Genomic DNA, 17,704 nt, shown 5'->3' with positions numbered 1-17,704 from the left:
GTCGGTCCCGGAGCAAACACCAATTAGCCTGGAGCTAGCCCATGCTAGGCCCTTTCTCCCGGCTAGCTAAAGAGGCCCATCAGCCACTCCTGGGCTACAATACCCGGACCCCTTCTACTGCAGGTACGGGGCACGGAACCCCGCCGATCCTTCAAGATTGGACTACGACGTAATCTGCTCGAGGGGGTACTCAACTGGCCTCTACATCGCGACGTCCCCTGAATGCCCATCCGCTAGCCGCGGCTTGCTAGCTGTCTAGAGCATATTGGACTGTTAGCTGTAAAGATCCATTGGCCCATTTCTTGGGCCACTATACCTATTTTGCCAATTGGACTTGGACCCCTCTGCTACTCGGAACCCTACTAATCCATCACGACTGGTCCATCGACGTCACCGCATGCGGAGGCTAAAACAGACTTTCCTCTGTCGAGACGTCCCTCTAAGGCCCTTCTGCTAGCTTGCTAGCCCCGGCCTGCTAGCTGTCTGAATCGCTGTGTCTCCAGCCAACCCAAGCACTCACTGTACCCCTATTGATCCCCCGGCTACACATGCCTCTCACTAATATCAATATGCCTTGTCCATTACTGTCCTGGTTAGTGATTATTGTCTTATTTCACTGTAGAGCCTCTAGCCCTGCTCAATATGCCTTAACCTACTATTTAGTTCCACCTCCCACATATGCGGTGACATCACCTGGTTTAAACGTCTCTAGAGATATCTCTCTCATCATTACTTAATGCCTAGGTTTACCTCCAATGTACTCACATCCTACCATACCTCTGTCTGTACATTATGCCTTGAATCTATTCTCTCACGCACCAGAAACCTGCTCCTTTTACTCTCTGCTCTGAAAGCACTAGACGACCAGTCCTGATAGCCTTTAGCCGTACCCTCAACCTACTCCTCCTCTGTTCCTCTGGTGATGTAGAGGTTAATCCAGGCCCTGCAGTGCCTATCTCCACTCCTTCTCCCCAGGTGCTCTCTTTTGTTGACTTCTGCAACTGTAAAAGCCTTGGTTTCATGCATGTTAACATTAGAGGCCTCCTCCTTAAGTTTGTTTTATTCACTGTTTTAGCACACTCTGCCAACCCGGATGTCCTAGCCGTGTCTGAATCCTGGTTTAGGAAGTCCACCAAAAACCCAGAACGGTGAATCCCTCCTGGGTTTCAACGTTCCCAAGTTCTCACATATCACCCCGCTCCTCCGCACACTCCACTGGCTTCCAGTTGAAGCTTACATCCACTACAAGACTATGGTGCTTGTCTACGGAGCAGCAAGAGGAACTGCCCCTCCCTACCCTCAAGCTATGCTCAAACCCTACACCCCAATCTGACAATCTGAGCACTCCTTTCTGCCACCTCTGGTCTCTTGGCACTCCCACCCCCTACGGGAGGGCAGCTCCCACTCAGCCCAGTCCAAGCTATTCTCTGTCCTGGCACCCCAATGGTGGAACCAGATTCCCTTAAACTAGGACAGCAGAGTCCCTGCCCATCTTCCGAAAGCCCCTGAAACTCACCCCACCTTCTAGCTCTGACTTTGCTGATAGCTACAGCACATTTGGAAAGTATTCAGATCCCTTGACTTTTTTCACATTTTGTTACGTTACAGCCTTATTCTAAAATGTATTAAATCGTTCCCCCTCCTCAATCTGTTCACAATACCCCATAATGACAAATCAAATGAAACACAATTTTGTGTGTTTGTGTGTGTGTGGGTGTATAAACTGAAAAATCACATGATGATGGCGCCGGAGGGTAGGGCTGCCGTCTTATCGGCTCTCAACCAATCATGCTATTTTTTTTTCTTATTGTCCGTAACTTATTTTGTACATAATGTTGCTGCTACCATCTTTTATGACCGAAAATAGCTTTTTGATATCAGAACTGAGATTACTCACCTCAAATTTGACAAGGAATTCTTCAATGAGACGGCCGCGAGGGACATACTGCAGACACCCGACCAGGCCCCGATCCCCGTGATTCGCTGGAGAAGGAAACGGAGATTGAGGCAAAAGATCCGGGTGCCTTGCGAGGATCAGGCGATGAGTGGATAATCTGCCCTTGCCTTCCATTCTGTTTGCTAACGTTCAATCACTGGTAAATAAAAGGGATGAACTGAAATCACACATCCTACCAACGGGACATTAAAAACTGTAATATCTTATGTTTCACCGAGTTGTGGCTGAACGACAACATTAAGAACAAACAGCTGGCGGGTTATACACTCTATCGGCAAGACAGAACAGCAGCCTCTGTTAAGACATGGAGCAAGGGCCTATGCATTTATGTAAACAACAGCTGGTGCATGATATCTAAGGAAGTATAAAAGTTTTGCTCGCTTGAGGTAGAGTATCTCAAGATAAGCTGCAGACCACACTATCTACCTAGAGAGTTAATCTGTATTTTAATAGCTGTCTACATACCACCACAGAGCGAAGATGGCACTAAAACTGCACTCAATGAGCTGTATTCCACCATAAGCAAACAGGAAAACGCTCACCCAGAGGCGGTGCTCCTGGTGGCCGGTGACTTCAATGCAGGGAAACTTAAATCAGTTTTACCTAATTTCTATCAGCATGTCAAATGTGCAACCAGAGGGAAAATAATTCTAGACCACCTTTACTCCACACACAGAGACACATACAATTTGGCAAATCTGACAAATCTGACCATAACTCTATCCTCCTGATTCCTGCTTACAAGCAAAAATTAAAGCTGGAAGCACCAGTGACAAAAAAGTGGTCAGATGAAGCAGATACTAAACTACAGGATTGTTTTTCTAGGAGACTGGAACATGTTCCGGGATTCTTCCAATGGCATTGAGGAGTACACCACATCAGTCATGGGCTTTATCAATAAGGGCATCGAGGACGTCGTCCCCACAGTGACTGTACTGTACGTACATAGCTCAACCAGAAGCCATGGATTACAGGCAACATTCGCACCGAGCTAAAGGGCAGAGCTGCCGCTTTCAAGGAGCGGGACTCTAACCCGGAAGCTTATAAGAAATCCCGCTCTGCCCTCTGACGAACCATCAAACAGGCAAAGCGTCAATACAGGACTTAAGATCAAATCGTAATACACCGCCTCTATTATAGACTACAAAGGGAAGTATAACCGAGAGCTGCCAAGTGACACGAGCCTACCAGACGAGCTGAATAACTTCTATGCTCGCTTCGAGGCAAGTAACACTGAAACATGCATGAGAGCATCAGCTGGTCCGGATGACCGTGTGATCATGCTCTCCGCAGCCAATGTAAGACCTTTAAACAGGTCAGCATTCACAAGGCCGCTAGGCCAGACGGATTACCAGGATGTGTACTCCGAGCATGCACTGACCAACTGGCAGGTGGCTTCACTGACATTTAAGTGTATTTAATCAATTTTAGAATAAGGCTATAACATAACAAAATGTGGAAAAAGTGAAGGGGTCTGAATAATTTCCGAATGTGCTGTACTTTATTGAGGAAAATTGTACTTACTATGCCTGTGATATGTGTTTGTCCCACCTAGCCATTTTAAGATGAATGTACTAACTGTAAGTCACTCTGGATAAGAGCATCTGCTAAATGACTAAAATGAAAAATATCACTGTCTTTCCCTCGCTCTTCTCTCTTAAAAACAGACTAAATATTTCACGCACCACATGCATACAGAACGCTGCTGCAGTATACATGGATACGTTTGAGAGCATTGGTAAATTATGCTATTTCTCATGCTGCACCAGTGAGGGAGCTTGAAAACCAGGGCACGTATTTTGCCACTTGACATTTTCCGGAGAGGAGAACTTTATTTCTGTTTCTGTGACATGGCAGAGTAGGTCAAGGGGCTGGGTCGTGAGGCACATTCAATATCACGAGGTAAACTGCAGCAATGGTTAGACTGCAGGCGATCTAGTGAGTCAATGCCTTTCATAGCTTTCGGCGAGAATGGTATGTTTTGCTATGAAAAGGGTTGAGTGAAAATATATGGCTGTGGACCGTTATTCTAGGTAATGACAGCTAACTCCAGGTTAAAAACAGTAGCCTTTCTGATGTATTTTCTTATGATGCACACCATGCTCTTTGAAGTTGGTGGCACTTTAGAGCACGACTTTCAATCTTTAAGTACGGAATGGTTTGAAATGACAGGTTGAAATCCATTCACTGCTCTCAACGTAAAATGAAAACATTCAAAGCAATCCAAGCTTCCCTGGTCATGTGACTTTAACATAGTATTATAGGTCTGTCTTAAGCCCTTTGCTACGATATAAAGCTGATGTTTTTTCTAAAATAAAATCTCTTCACACTTCCCACAGGAACGATGGAAGAAACCGGATTTAGTACAGAATGTCTTGGAAGTGCTTGTGGCATTTAGACGAGGCCCAAACCATTGCCCAGGAAGGTTAGAAAAACAGACATGATGTTTTTGTCTTCAGAACACACACTAGAGTAGCTACTACAATACTGCTAGTATTTCTTCTATGAATCACTTGTCTGTTCACCTCCAGCTAAGTAGTACTCAATCTGTCAGACACTGAATAAGGCTGGCTTCGCATTAGCACGAAATGGGTATTTAGGCATCGGATTGAATATGGCTTCAATGTTTTATTTTGGGGGTTGTTTTGTTGTACACCAGTAAAATAAGCAGTGAAAGCTATTTGTGGCGATCACGTTGTTTACAGTAAGTGAGCTGATCGATGAGCATGGTATCGAATAGTCTGGTCTGATGATGCCTTCTAAAGGGCATGCAATCTTCTGTCTCCCCTCTGGCTGTCTGCTTTTAAAATGTCATCCCTCCAGGCCATTAAAAGCAACAGTTGGAACAGGAACTGGCTACACTGAACACAGTGTAATCACACACAACATAAGAGTCAGTTTCACAAGACAATAACTTATGAGAAAGTTAGAGAAAGTTCAATAACTTCTCCCAATTGCAAAATGTTATTTTTCTCAGTGAAACTGTTCACTGGTTTCAATCATGTTAGTCCAACATGCTTGAAACTTCTTCAGGAGGAAATTAAGTCAATGTCACACAAATCCTCCTAGCCAGTGCTTCAAATTGACATCTCAACACTTGAGTGCCCTTCAGCTTTCTGAATGAGGGGCATTGCCAATATCACACAGAGCACATGCATACTGCTTAGCCTGGTGTGTCTTAGCCTATCCTCCAGCCTCCTGCTGTGTCTGTGTGATTCTGGGGAGGTGGCTGGCTCTGGGTTTGTATTGTTCATACGGCTGTGCTGCGTTGTTGCGTCTAAATGTCAACCCTCCGGGGGCCTGGCTAGGTCATCGGTGGTAAACCCAGAGGACAGACCGGCCAGGGGCGGCATGACGTTAGCGGGGAAAAGATCAGGACATGGGGAGACGTTCCCAGCTGCACAGCAGTTGGACTGACCTTTGACCCCCTTCCTTAGGACACAACTAGACACAGACAGTCATATACACGATGCATATTAAAACACACTGAAAAGAAAGGACATTTCCAGTATATGTAATGAACTATCGTCTGTCCTTGAGTATGCGCCTCTGTATTAAGTCAAACAAAAAAAGTATGATTTGTCAGTTGCATTCAGTCAGTCAGTCAGTCAGTCAGGCTACAAAGTTAGCCTTAGCTGTAGCCTAATAGCACTGACTCTCCACTGAGTCATTGTCATGCTGGAGCTAGCATCCTACATCTCAGTGGTTAATTCACACAGGAGGCTGCTGAAATGTTCACTTAGCCAGGGTATGGCGGCGGGAGGGGAGGAGAGAGAGGGGAGGGAGAGGCACAGAAATAACTCTGGGGAGCGTGCCGTGCATGACACTCCCATATTTCATTTTCCCCCTCCACCAGTCTAATTTGATTCTGATGATTTTAGGAGATTGGCCTTGAGCCTGCGTCACTGACACAATGCCCCGGTATGACTCACAGCAGTCACAGGGTGCTACTGAACACAGCAGACACCCCACTGCTGATGCTTCTGCCCCTTCTCTTTCCCTGGTTCTCATGCTGTTTCTTTATTGCATTCCTTCTCTTTTCCCAACCTTTTTCTTCTGTTCGCTTTGTCTCTTTCCCTTGACCCCTGTTTGTTTTTCTCTCTCAATCTCACTTTGAGGTCGGAGTATTGTGCCGTTTTAGCTGTGTATGTAAATGCAAGGGGAGGTAAAATGCCACATTAGAATCAAACGAGCACCAGTCCTATACACCTTTCATTTCCTCTCTTTTTGTTGTGACAGTTATGGAGTAGCAGGGAATGGAACCTCCATTGTGTCTAATAACCTGCTGGAATGCTAACAAAGAGAGCACCTCAAAGGATTATCTCTCAGTAAGAGAGACAGAACAAAAGGATGACTGGCTCCTATCACATTACCTCGAGTGTCTGTTACTCTCTCTGTGTCTGTTAGGTTAGTTTGACATCCCTGTGTTGTTTGGAGAAATGAACATGTTAATAATGTAGTTTCTTAATTGGATCTACAGGTGGTATGCCATAATGAACTCCACATGTTTGTTGACTTGATTTTATTCAGGTATGATTTCACGCTCATGGACCCGTTGCCTAAACCTGTACGTTTGCAGACCAGTTTCTAATTTTATGGGACTTTGAAAGCATAAATGAGTTTGAATACCAATATTGAAGTCTCTGAAGTGAAATACTGCAGCGTACCAATACCTCATACCTATACTTGTCTCCTCTCCCAGAGGAATCTCCCTTTGGTAGGGACCCAGCAGCCTGCCACATGAGGGTGCTGTGCTCTACAATCCTGCCCAAACCCCTGACAAAAGAAAAAAAGACAAGGGGATAGTTTTATTAATGGAGCTACTTTCAGGAAGTTATTTAAAAAAAGAGCTCAGTAAAAAAGTGAGGATATTTTAAAGCACTTACGTAGCATCCTATATATTGATTCGATTTCTGAAAATGCAGGAGATGGTGGAACGGTCTTCAAATGAATTGGCCTTAAGATGATTAATTAATTCCCCCTCCCTTTATTTATCCTTTTCACACGTCCAAGAGTGGTTTTAACCCCATGTACCTTCCTGCCCGGTTCAATCCCTGATTATGTATTTGTACAGACCAGTGGCGGTCAGTGCAGTTTATGATGAGGGAGAACGATTCTTTTTTTCATGAGCAAAAAAAAGACACTCTCCCTCTCACCATTTTTTAAAGAAATTAATTTGTTGAAAACTGTCTCTCTCTCTTTGAGTCAACTACTCACCACATTAAGGCACTGCAGTGCTAGCTAACTGTAGCTTATGCTTTCACTACTAGATTCATTCTCTGATCCTTTGAGAGGATAACATGTCAGTTCATGCTGCAAGAGCTCTGATAGGTTGGTGGATGTCCTCCGGAAGTTGTCATAATTACTCTGCAAGTCTATGGAAGCGGGTGAGAACCAAGAGCCTCCTATGTTTTGTATTGAAGTCAATGTACCCAGAGGAGGACGGAAGCTAGCTGTCCTCCAGCTACACCATGGTGCTACCCTACAGAGTGCTGTTGAGGCTACTGTAGACCTTCATTGCAGAACAGTGCGTTTTAAATCAATTATTTGGTGACATGAATATATTTAGTATAGTTTATCTAAAAAGGATAACTTTTTCAATGTTTAACTTAAAAAAAAAAAAAATTCACCGAGGAGGATGGTCCTCCCTTCCTCCTCTGAGGAGTCTCCACTGGTACAGACATTGATCAGTATTTTGTGATGTAATAAAATAAGAGTATCTGCATTACTCTGATCCACACAGAATATTAACTGCACAGGGCATGAGTATGAAACTTAGGTATTGGCTAAATGCACTGCGTTATTGCCATGTACCCTACTTACCATCATATGGCATCATGCATCACTTTATGAATAAAGTCTAAGGTTGCTTTGTTCAATATTGCTTTGCCTATAATATTAAGACAATCCTATAACTGGGTTGTCTTAATAAAGACACTGATATTTTTTACACCATTTGATGTAGGCTAAAGTTGACCTGTTCTTTTTAGTATTATAGACCATTTCAGGCCCAGCCTACTCTTAAATGTGCGTGTGTTTATTGATGTAATTATAGTAGGCCTACGAAGGGCTTCCATCGATCGGCCCCTGGGATCCTCAGTAATGGCCATTAGAGGACAGTGGTCTATTGTAATAGTTATGTATCTGCCAGGTCATAGGTTTAGACTTGTTTACAAGAGGAAAGATGCCTGCCTAATGAAATGGTCCTATTGAAAACATTGAGTGAAGAGTGAAGATAGAGTTTGATTAGATTAGAAAGTTAGGCTAATGGACACACACTTGAGTGTGTCTCTCGGAAAATAGATTTCTAAACTCAAGGGTCTTTTCCTGGTGAAATACATTTTCAGAAATGTGACCAACCATGTTTAATAATTGGATTTTTAAAATAGATTATTGACAGCCTGTCATCAAACTTAGTGACAGTCTGGTTATGCATTTCAAAATGGTGATGACTCATTACCTATAATACATGCATGGCAGCTGTTTCAAATTTCAGTGTTCAACGAACAAACATGCTCAGAGTTCAAAGGGCTAAAATATCCCAGACATACACTTATGAATGACACCAATCATTAGCTTACAATTACAAATACGTTTCGTGCTCTGGCATGTGATTGTCAAATACCCACTGCACATTCTTTGCGTAGCCTATGACCGCAGTAAATGTCATCAGACATGTTTGATTTGATTCTACATGAAGCCAGCAAACACCACACCAGCCTGCATGTGCGCGCGAAAGAAAGCGCTGACGTTCATTTGTAGTTTTTGTATTTAGACCCTCCGCTCGGGAGTAGCCGAGACTATTGGTCAAAGAATGCCCCCTGTGGTGATCGCTGTATTTCATTACTGGGTAACACAAATATAATTTGGATGCAGCAGGCCAGTCATTGGTGAGTCAAACTGTCTGCAAAAACGTCAGGATAATATCGGCTCGCAGCTGGAATGCAAGGTTGATTCACGAAGAAGAGTTAGGAGGTAGAGGCAACGCTGAAGACACGCCAGTCGGACCGATACACACTGCACATACAGGTAGAGAGAAGCGATGGCGACTCCGGTTTCGCAGATCGCGTTTCTGTAGGAAAATTGACAGTGATGCAAAGTGTCGCTTGCGTTGCATTGAAGCTATGGTGTGTGGATAGGGTAAAGTCAGCGGTGAGAAAGTGCTCTAACTTGCGAGAGAACGACTTTGAATAGAGGTTAGCCTACATTTGGGATTTTGTTAGCGATGCAACGGTGCTGACCTGCACAATTGGCTGCTTTTAGGATAACGTATGCTATGATATATTTTTTTTCATAAATATACATCTGTTTAGTTTACCTTCAATTTATGTTGCTTGGCAAATTAGAGATGATGTTACTCCATTCCCCCAATTTAACACCTAGGATGCTTTAGTGACATTGACCGTTCTGAGACCGAAATACCAGCTGTCAATGCACTCACCTTCTTTAAACATGATAGACAGCCACCATTGAGTCTTTTGTAACATTGCAGGCAGAATGGATTTATTGGCGAATACTGCGGCAATTGAAAGTAAAGTTTAAAAACCTCAAATTAGACTACTTGTCAATTAATCTTGAATTATTATTATTATTATTATTATTCAATGTTCAACAGCATACATGAAAAGTACATGTAGCCTATTAGTAGTTTGTATCCGACCTGAGGTGGGCTGTCAGGTATGATTCGGCAATGCTTGACTTGGACCGACATAGATGCCGGTACTCGTTTTGGGTGCGGGGCTGTTTATATTAAGGTGCAGGAGCTCCACGATACTTTTCAACGAATCTTCTATAATAGGAACAGGAGCTCAAGCCATAGAAAATGTGAAGTGCTGTTAGGCTACTCATGTCAAGCGCAGTGTTCGGGTGTTTCTCTCTTTCCCATGAGAAAGTTGTGGTATTCTGACAGCAAAAGAGCGGGCCCTCCAGACATTTTCCCTCTGACATCAACAGGTTGCTATTGGCTAAACCTCTGCAGATATGACTCATTGAAAGTCTGAACGAGTATGTTTGCCTCATGTTGTTGCTTTCCTGTGCGGTGTGGATTAGACATTCCTGATCTAACTGTTGCATAGACAGCCAGTAACTGGTTGGATTTTGTAATTACTGTAATATATAGCATGCCTTTTCAATGTTTGTGTTGCATACGGTCATAACATTCAGTAATCAATATTGCACGGCACTTATTATAGATAATATTAACTATTGTAGCCTACATGTTTTTGTTTTTTTTTGCACATTGATATGATGGTATGTTAGTGACTTCATTCATCAGGTGGTGTTCTGAGCAAAAGGTTATCATTATCAAGCCATGTGATGCTGACTACACCACCACCCCTATCATCCATATCTCTGTCTGTGCTCAGATAAGCATGTGTTTACCATCCAGCCATGAGGTCAGTGAAATGGAACTATTGACAATTGAAATATTCTACAATGGGCCAATCAATAATGCCTAATGATTTTAATCATTTACCTTGTGGTTTGTCGAATGTTCCTTGCTGCTTAGTTAGCATTAGTTAGTTTGCAGAACAGTAATTCGATTTCAATTGATTGTGGTCCATTGATTGCATTGATAATGAGATATAATTGACATTAAGCCTTGTTTATCATTCTGATTATTTGAAAATTACAGTGCTTAATGTATTTAATCTGAATCCCTCATATTTCATCTGCAATGACAAGTAAAGAAGCATACAGGTGACAGACAGACTGACAGCACATCAAAGGCTGACTCACAGTTCTGAACGCATGAATGGAATATTGTGTCTGATTCATTCTATTCTCTAGGCCTGTTCCACTCTGACTGTCAAACACAGACCCATATCCCTTCAGCGGAGACAGACCGCAGAGACAAATGGCTGTGGGTGTGAGCGAAAGAGAGCGCATCCGTGTGTGTCAGAGAGAGAGAGAGCATCCGTGTGTTTGCGTGCGAGCGAGAGCTAGCATGTGTGTGTGTGTGTGTGTGTGTGTAAGAGCATCTGTATGAGTGTGCGTGCTCTTGTTTTGGGCTCACTAACAGCCTTGTCTCAGATCACAGGGCACGCTTCTGATATTGAAATGAAATGAGGTCCTACCGGTCTGGAACACTTCAATTTAATCAAGTGCCCCAGCGATCTGTGCATTTCATTAGTTCTGCAGCTATTTATAGCAGCGTTTACACAGGCCAGGAATTATCCAGACAGCCTCTATCTATAGTCCTTTGTGTGTGTGACAGGTGATGGGCTATTGATCCTAAAATAACCATGTGGTGACAGTGCTGGCTTGCCGGTGGACTGGACATGTCAGGGTGTATTAATGACGGGAAGGCGTGACAAGCCCCTTGTTCCTCCACTTCTCCCGATCTCCTTCTCACCTCCACCTCCCTCCCTTCCTCTCTCCACTTTTATCTCTGTTCGACTCCCCTACTCCACCTCTCTCCATCCTCTACTCTACCCTCTCACCCTCCAATCATCCTCTCCTCTTTTCTACCACATCCCTCTCCTCCACTCCTCTCCATCTCTCCTCCTTCCATCCCCATTCCTTCCCCCATTACACCTCTGTGGGATTACCCATCCTAAACCCATCACCTAATCTTTTGCCAGAATATTACTGACCTGGGCCAGAGATTAACATCTGTTGGCTGGGGTTTAGAGAGGTAAACACTCTTTCTCTATTCGCTCTCGCTCTGACTCTCTCTCTCTTTCTGACTCTCTTTCTCTGTCTGCCTGTCTGTCTCTCAGTGTTGTTGTTTGAGTTTCCTGTGGAGTGTTTTAGAAGGCATCAGTTGTTGTGAGAGCAGAGAGAGTGTAAAAAGACTCTATAACCAGTCTGATTAATCAGATCACCATTTCATCTGAATCATGCCAGGTGCACTTTAGATATATGGGAAAATCTAGGTGAGGGAGGTGGTGGTACAGGGGTTCATAACCCAGATGATGTCATAGTAAAACAGCCTGGAAGGTTAAGCTCAGAACACATTTGTTATTCTAGGACCTGAGCTAGAGATGCAAACCAACAGTGCAGGACTAGCTGTGTGTATTTAACTGAGTGAGTGTGAGCTCCATTATTCAGTAACATCAGTGATCAGCTAGCCTTCCCGTTGAACTGGTACGAAGGACAGTTTGACTGTCCACTTCCTCCACCCTTGAAGCCGCCATTACTCTCTGCAAGGATTCATCACAGCATTTAGACTGAGCTCACCCTCATCTCGCGCTCTCTCTCTCTTTCTCTCTCTGTCTCTAGCCATGAAGGGGGATCATTTATTTTCCAACCTGAGAAAAGCCACGTTCTACCAGCGGGTCTACCTACTGGGAGGAGAGGAGCTGCTGGTGCTGCAAAGCACTGTGGGAGTTTCCACGCTGGGTGACAGCTTCCATCAGATCACCGACTTCAACGACCTACCCACCTCCCTATTTGCCTGCAACGTGGACCAGTCCGTGTTTGAGGAGCAGGATGGCAAGGTAAGGTCAAACTACTCTCTTCTTATCTACGGGGAGAGAGTTGCACAATGCCCCGCTGCTATTTTCACTCAGGCCTAGTTTGTTCTCATTTGGCAACCCATCTGAGGAAAAGTGTGATTCAAGGTGATGAAATTGTAAAGGTCACATTGACCTTGTTTGTCCTCCTGGTCCATGCTTCCGCCACAGATCTTGTTATCTACTGTATGATTGTGTTCTTGGTGCTGTATTTGTGTGTTGTTGCCCTTTGGTCCCCATCGTAACGAAATAATGAATTCAAAACATATTGATTCACCACGCGGTCCCGTGTGGCTCAGTTGGTAGCGCATGGCGATTGCAGAGCTAAATGACTACAATGTAAATGAAAAATATCAGTGGGGGTTATCTTCTGAATAAATTAAATAAATGTCTTATTGAGGGTAATTTGTCCTTGGCAAACAAGCAAATATCTCTCTGACCTACTGCACTCCACTCTGTGGATGCCTGGCAGCCATTTTCTCCATTAATCTGGTCTGCTGATGGGTATCATGCCTCCCGGGCTGTCCTCGTACCCCACACTGTCCTCATAAACCACCATTACCCGAGCTCAGCCTGTCAGGCCTGTTATGTCATCCAGTTCCCAGCTAAAGGTCAGATCAAGGGCAGCCATTCTGACGGGGGCTGGTCGTCCACTGTTCTGTAGCTCTTGCTATACATTCTTCTGAGCACCGTTTTAGCAGGCAGTGGTTTTGATATGTGGCTGAGGAGTCCTAAGGGATGTCCACAGAGCCATATGACTTCTATGTGCTGTTCATTAGGGAAGGGTTCTCTGAATCTCAGCATCTGAGGACAATGGTCGTCTTGAGTGTCAACACCGACTCTAGACCTTGACCTCTGCTCCCCCTTGTACATGAACTGACACACTTCTTGTTGTTTGTGAGATGAAAATAGTGAAGACTAGGAGAGAGTGAGTCCAGTCCACTCCCTCTGCTTTACCGCTGAATATGGACATACTTCCTCAGGCTTTCTCATCCAGAACTCTTGGTCCTGTTGTGGTGTGTGTGGGTCCCTCAGTGCTTTTGTGTCTGGAGCTGAGGTCATGTGAACAGACCAGAGGAACTGCACGAGACTGGTCTTTCCGTTCTCGACCCGCTTCTCCACAGTCCGGTCGATGTGAATGGAGACGTGCTCGGCCTCCGTTTCCTGTAATCCACGATAAACTCCTTTGTCTTTCTGACGTTGAGGGAGAGGTTGTTGTACTGGCACCTCACTGCCAGGTCTCTGACCTCCTCCCTGTAGGCTGTCTCATCGGTGATCAGGCCTACCACTGTCATGTTGTCGGCAAACTAAGCACGCACCCATGAGGGGCCCCCTGTGTTGAGGGTCAGCGTGGCGGATGTGTTGTTACCCCCTTACCACCTGGGGGCGGCCAGTCAGGAAGTCCAGGATCCAGTTGCACAGGGAGGTGTTTAATCCCAGGGTCCTTAGTTTATGGTGTTGAATGCTGCGCTGTAGTTAATAAACAGCATTCTCACGTAGGTGTTCCTTTTGTCCAGGTGGGAAAGGGCAGTGTGGAGTGCAATAGAGATTGTGTCATCTGTGGATCTGTTGGCGGGGGTATGGGAATTACAGTAGGTCCAGGGTGTCTGGGATGATGGTGTTGATGTGAGCCATTCAAAGCATTTCATGGCTTCAGATGTGCTTGCTATGGGGCGATAGTCATTTACACAGGTTACCTTGGCACATGGTGGTCTGCTTGAAACCTGTAGGTATTACCAACTGGGTCAGGGAGAGGTTGAAAATGTCAGTGAAGACACTTGCCAGCTGGTCAGCGCATGCTCTCAGTACGTGTCCTGGGAATCCGTCTGGGCCTGCAGCCTTGAGAATGTTACCTTGTTTAAAGGTCTTACTCACATCCGCTACGGAGAGTGTGGTCACATGACTTGAGGGACGTCAATATGCGTAAAACATACATGTGCTGCCATGACAACCAGTATAAGCATCACCATTCCATTTCCCTCTATATAATGAGCCATGCTGAACCTTAACACCAGCCTGACAGGGAGGCACCACTCAGTACCTCTGCTTCTGCTGACTGACCTACCAGGATGAAATCAGTCCAACAGCACCTGGATGTTTCCCTGTCTGTTTTTCTTCCTGATTTGCCTCGCCGTCAAATTGCTTGACCCTTGTTGGCACGACGAGTGACGCGCAGTTTCTGTTTGTGGACCCGGGCCAGAATCAATTTAAGTTTCTGTGATAAGATTACCTTGATGGAAAGCCCTCCGTAATGAATCATGACTATTTATAGCTGCGTAGTGTTATTAGCTTGTTTCTATTAATAGTTAAGTCTGTCTGGGGAGTGGGGATGGAAAATCAGTCAGTCCTAAAGCCCCAGTGGACTGCAATGGAATGTGGAGTGTCATTGTTGGCCCTCACAGTTCCAAGTTCTAACTACGTGATTTATCTCTGAATGTCCTCGCCGTTGAGGCTCCAGACTGTTTCCAGGACTAGGGGTTAGACAGCCACTTGTACAGCTGAAGGCTGTTTGAACCAGAGCACCTCCAAGACTAATACTAAATGGCTGGAAGGATGGAATCCCTTCCATCTTTGTGCCACAGACTTTTTCCTCTAGTCCTTCACTGCTCAGGGTCTTTTCACAATCGATAGTATTGATCGTCAGCTTGGAAATGTCAAGGTACAGTGGAGGAGTCTGAGTATGATTCATAACCAGGGCGATGGGGACTGACAGACGTGGCATTGCAGTTGTCAGTCTCCTGAACTCTCCCTGTCGTGTTCCGTCTTCTCCGTTTTCTTTTACGAGGTTATTTTCTTTGTCCTTTTAATGCTGCAACACGTTCCTGATTGCATCCCTTTTGATATTTTAAGTAAATATTTGTGCACAAATGTTGCATTTTAAAAGCCTGTTATATTAAACAAAGTGCTATAGACCACATGGAAATTATAATAAACCAGATTTGTTATATGAATAAAGACAAAGTGCCAAAATGCAGCATTTTGATGTCCCTCAGTGTACCCTCTGTGACTTCTAGGAAGATTTTAACCCACTTAACCCCAGAATGTTTTCACCATCATGGTAAAGCCCTAGTCGTTATTTTGTTGCTTAGACAAAGTCATTTCTAAACATTATTATTTATTTCATGTTATTAGTGATTCATTTTAAGGTCCAAAAACAACAAGCTGTTCCTCATTTTAAGGTCAACCCTGTTACGTAAGCTGAACTCTCCTTTTAATATGGTGAAACTATAACTTTTTAAAATGTACATTTCTAAAAGAACATTGAACATGTAATAGTCAAATCACAGTGTGAAATCAGGTGAGCCGGTTCTACACTTTCTGTCAGTTTACTGGTGGAAAACTGAGCGGATCGAGCAGAACAGGTCTACCCATAGATGGACAGGCTATCATTTTGTTACAAATTTTTTGTTGTTGTTGTGAAGCTTGCATTCAATTGCTCCTCCCTGTTGCACACAACAGGAAGGTGATGTAAGATGAATTCATCAACCCTGTTACGGTCAACCCTGTTACTTTATTTGGCACTTACTCTTTTATTTTCTTCAGATGGGGAAAGTGTTTTTTTATTAACGTGAACATGTGCTCTTTATGACAATGGTAAAATAAAAAAGTAGTTACACTACTCAAAAGGAACCTAATTGGTGGAACGACCCAATTGTGTAGGTGTTAGTGTCTGATAGCAGCTTTAGCTGGGGTGGGAGAACACCTTGGATCAGTCTCTGAAAGGCAATGTGTAGGCTAGACACTAGCCTAGCGTGTCCTCTGCCCCATACACTATTACAGCCAGGGTGCTGAAAGGGAGAGGGCTCAGAAATGCAACACCAATGGAAAGTTTCCTCCTTAATGGAAGAACGAAGTTGGCTATTAATGGGATGTCCGAAACAAGGAAGTAGCGGAAGAAAATAGCTGATTAATGGGGAAAAACTGGGTTGGGGTGTGACACCCTGACCGGTCAGTTCCTCTGTGAAGATCCCAAGTTTCCTGACAACATTGTAAGGAATCTAAATTTGAGGGAGCGGTTATGTAACCCGTCGTTTCTACTTTATATGGGCATATCACTTTTATGTGCCCAGCTACAAGTATGGCCTTTTGCGCCGCATGGATAGTTTACTTAGACTAAGTACTCTGTGTGTGTCGACCCCCTATGATCCTGTCTGTTGCAAGGTTGGCCAAAGTTTAAGGAGATTAGCCGAAACAGTATCTGGGTAACAAGACACTGTGTTAAGAGTGCTGTATCAGACGGTTGCTCTCTGAACAACATTTATGGGGTGGCGGGAACAGAAAAAGTGCTGATGGTTTGCAGCAGAAAAGCATTAACATTCCTCCGTCTCCACTTTATTGAGTTAGCCAGCGAGGATACACACAGAGCTTGAACTTTTTTGTTTTGAAGCCTTGTGGTTACAATAGAAACTATCCATGTACAGGAGACACTATCAATATGCAGTTTTAAAGACTGGTTTGACCAAACACCACAAAGTTCCATCTGAGTTAGCACCTCAAAGGTTACAATATACTGTATATGTAAAGATGGCTACACTGTAATATACTTCCTGTGTGGCCATCTTCAGTGACTGGGTAAGTTTCCTACTCTTTAGGGGAGTTGTTGAGACCATTTTAGCGAACTCAAGCGCATTGTGAATGAATGAGATCTATAATCCCTGTTTCATCTCTGACAGTGACTGAGGTCTGGAAATGGTTTGTCCTGCCTTATGCCAAGGGTTTAGGTCCTCCCATTCACTGCTTATGTCACTCCTGTCTCGCTCTCTCTTTCTCTCTCACTCTTTCTCTGTCTCTCACTGTGTTTCTCTGTGTCTGTGTCCCCGCTCTGCCCCTGCTGAATTCTCAACATCCGCACCAGGCCTCAACTTTCTCACTTCATGTCCAACAAAAAATAAAATGTGATTTGATTTGAACAATGCTTTCTCATCCTCTAGGCTGCAGATGCCTGCTGGATTAAATCCACTGTTGATATTTACTCTAAGTGTCCCTGTTAGAGGACGATGGTGCCATCACTGTCTCATTGCTCTCTCTTCTACACCAGGTACTATAGAAGGCTGGGTTTGGACGGAGCAAGGAGACTGCATTGTGTTTACCAATGGGGGCAGATTTGGGACATTGATGAGAAATCTGTGTTTGTCTGGGCAGCAGAATCAGAGTTCTTTCCACACATCATTTTCTCTGATGCGGAGAAGGAAAGAGCTGCTGATGGTCCCCTCTGGTCCTACAGATGTAGGATTTTAATTTGATCACCCTGTTGCAGGATAACTTTCCAACACAGGACATTTTAAACTTG

At 44.3% G+C, this 17,704-nt stretch overlaps 1 protein-coding gene across 6 annotated transcripts in view; it reads left to right on the top strand.

The window, feature by feature from the left end:
* Positions 1–8,723: 8,723 nt before the first annotated feature.
* LOC100306775 (regulator of calcineurin 2) overlaps positions 8,724–17,704 on the top strand; it is a 115,355-nt gene continuing 106,374 nt past the window's right edge. The window contains exons 1-3 of one of the 6 annotated variants that reach the window (XM_014144315.2): positions 8,854–8,986; positions 10,233–10,353; positions 12,182–12,399. In XM_014144315.2, the coding sequence (XP_013999790.1) occupies positions 12,184–12,399 (216 nt within the window). In that variant the 5' untranslated portion in view covers positions 8,854–8,986; positions 10,233–10,353; positions 12,182–12,183. 6 annotated transcript variants of the gene reach the window in all.

This window comes from Salmo salar, chromosome ssa15 (genome assembly GCF_905237065.1).
Source record: "Salmo salar chromosome ssa15, Ssal_v3.1, whole genome shotgun sequence".
Classification (NCBI taxonomy): domain Eukaryota; kingdom Metazoa; phylum Chordata; class Actinopteri; order Salmoniformes; family Salmonidae; genus Salmo; species Salmo salar.
Note: the sequence above shows the minus strand (reverse complement) of the source record. Positions and strands in the feature narration are given on the sequence as shown.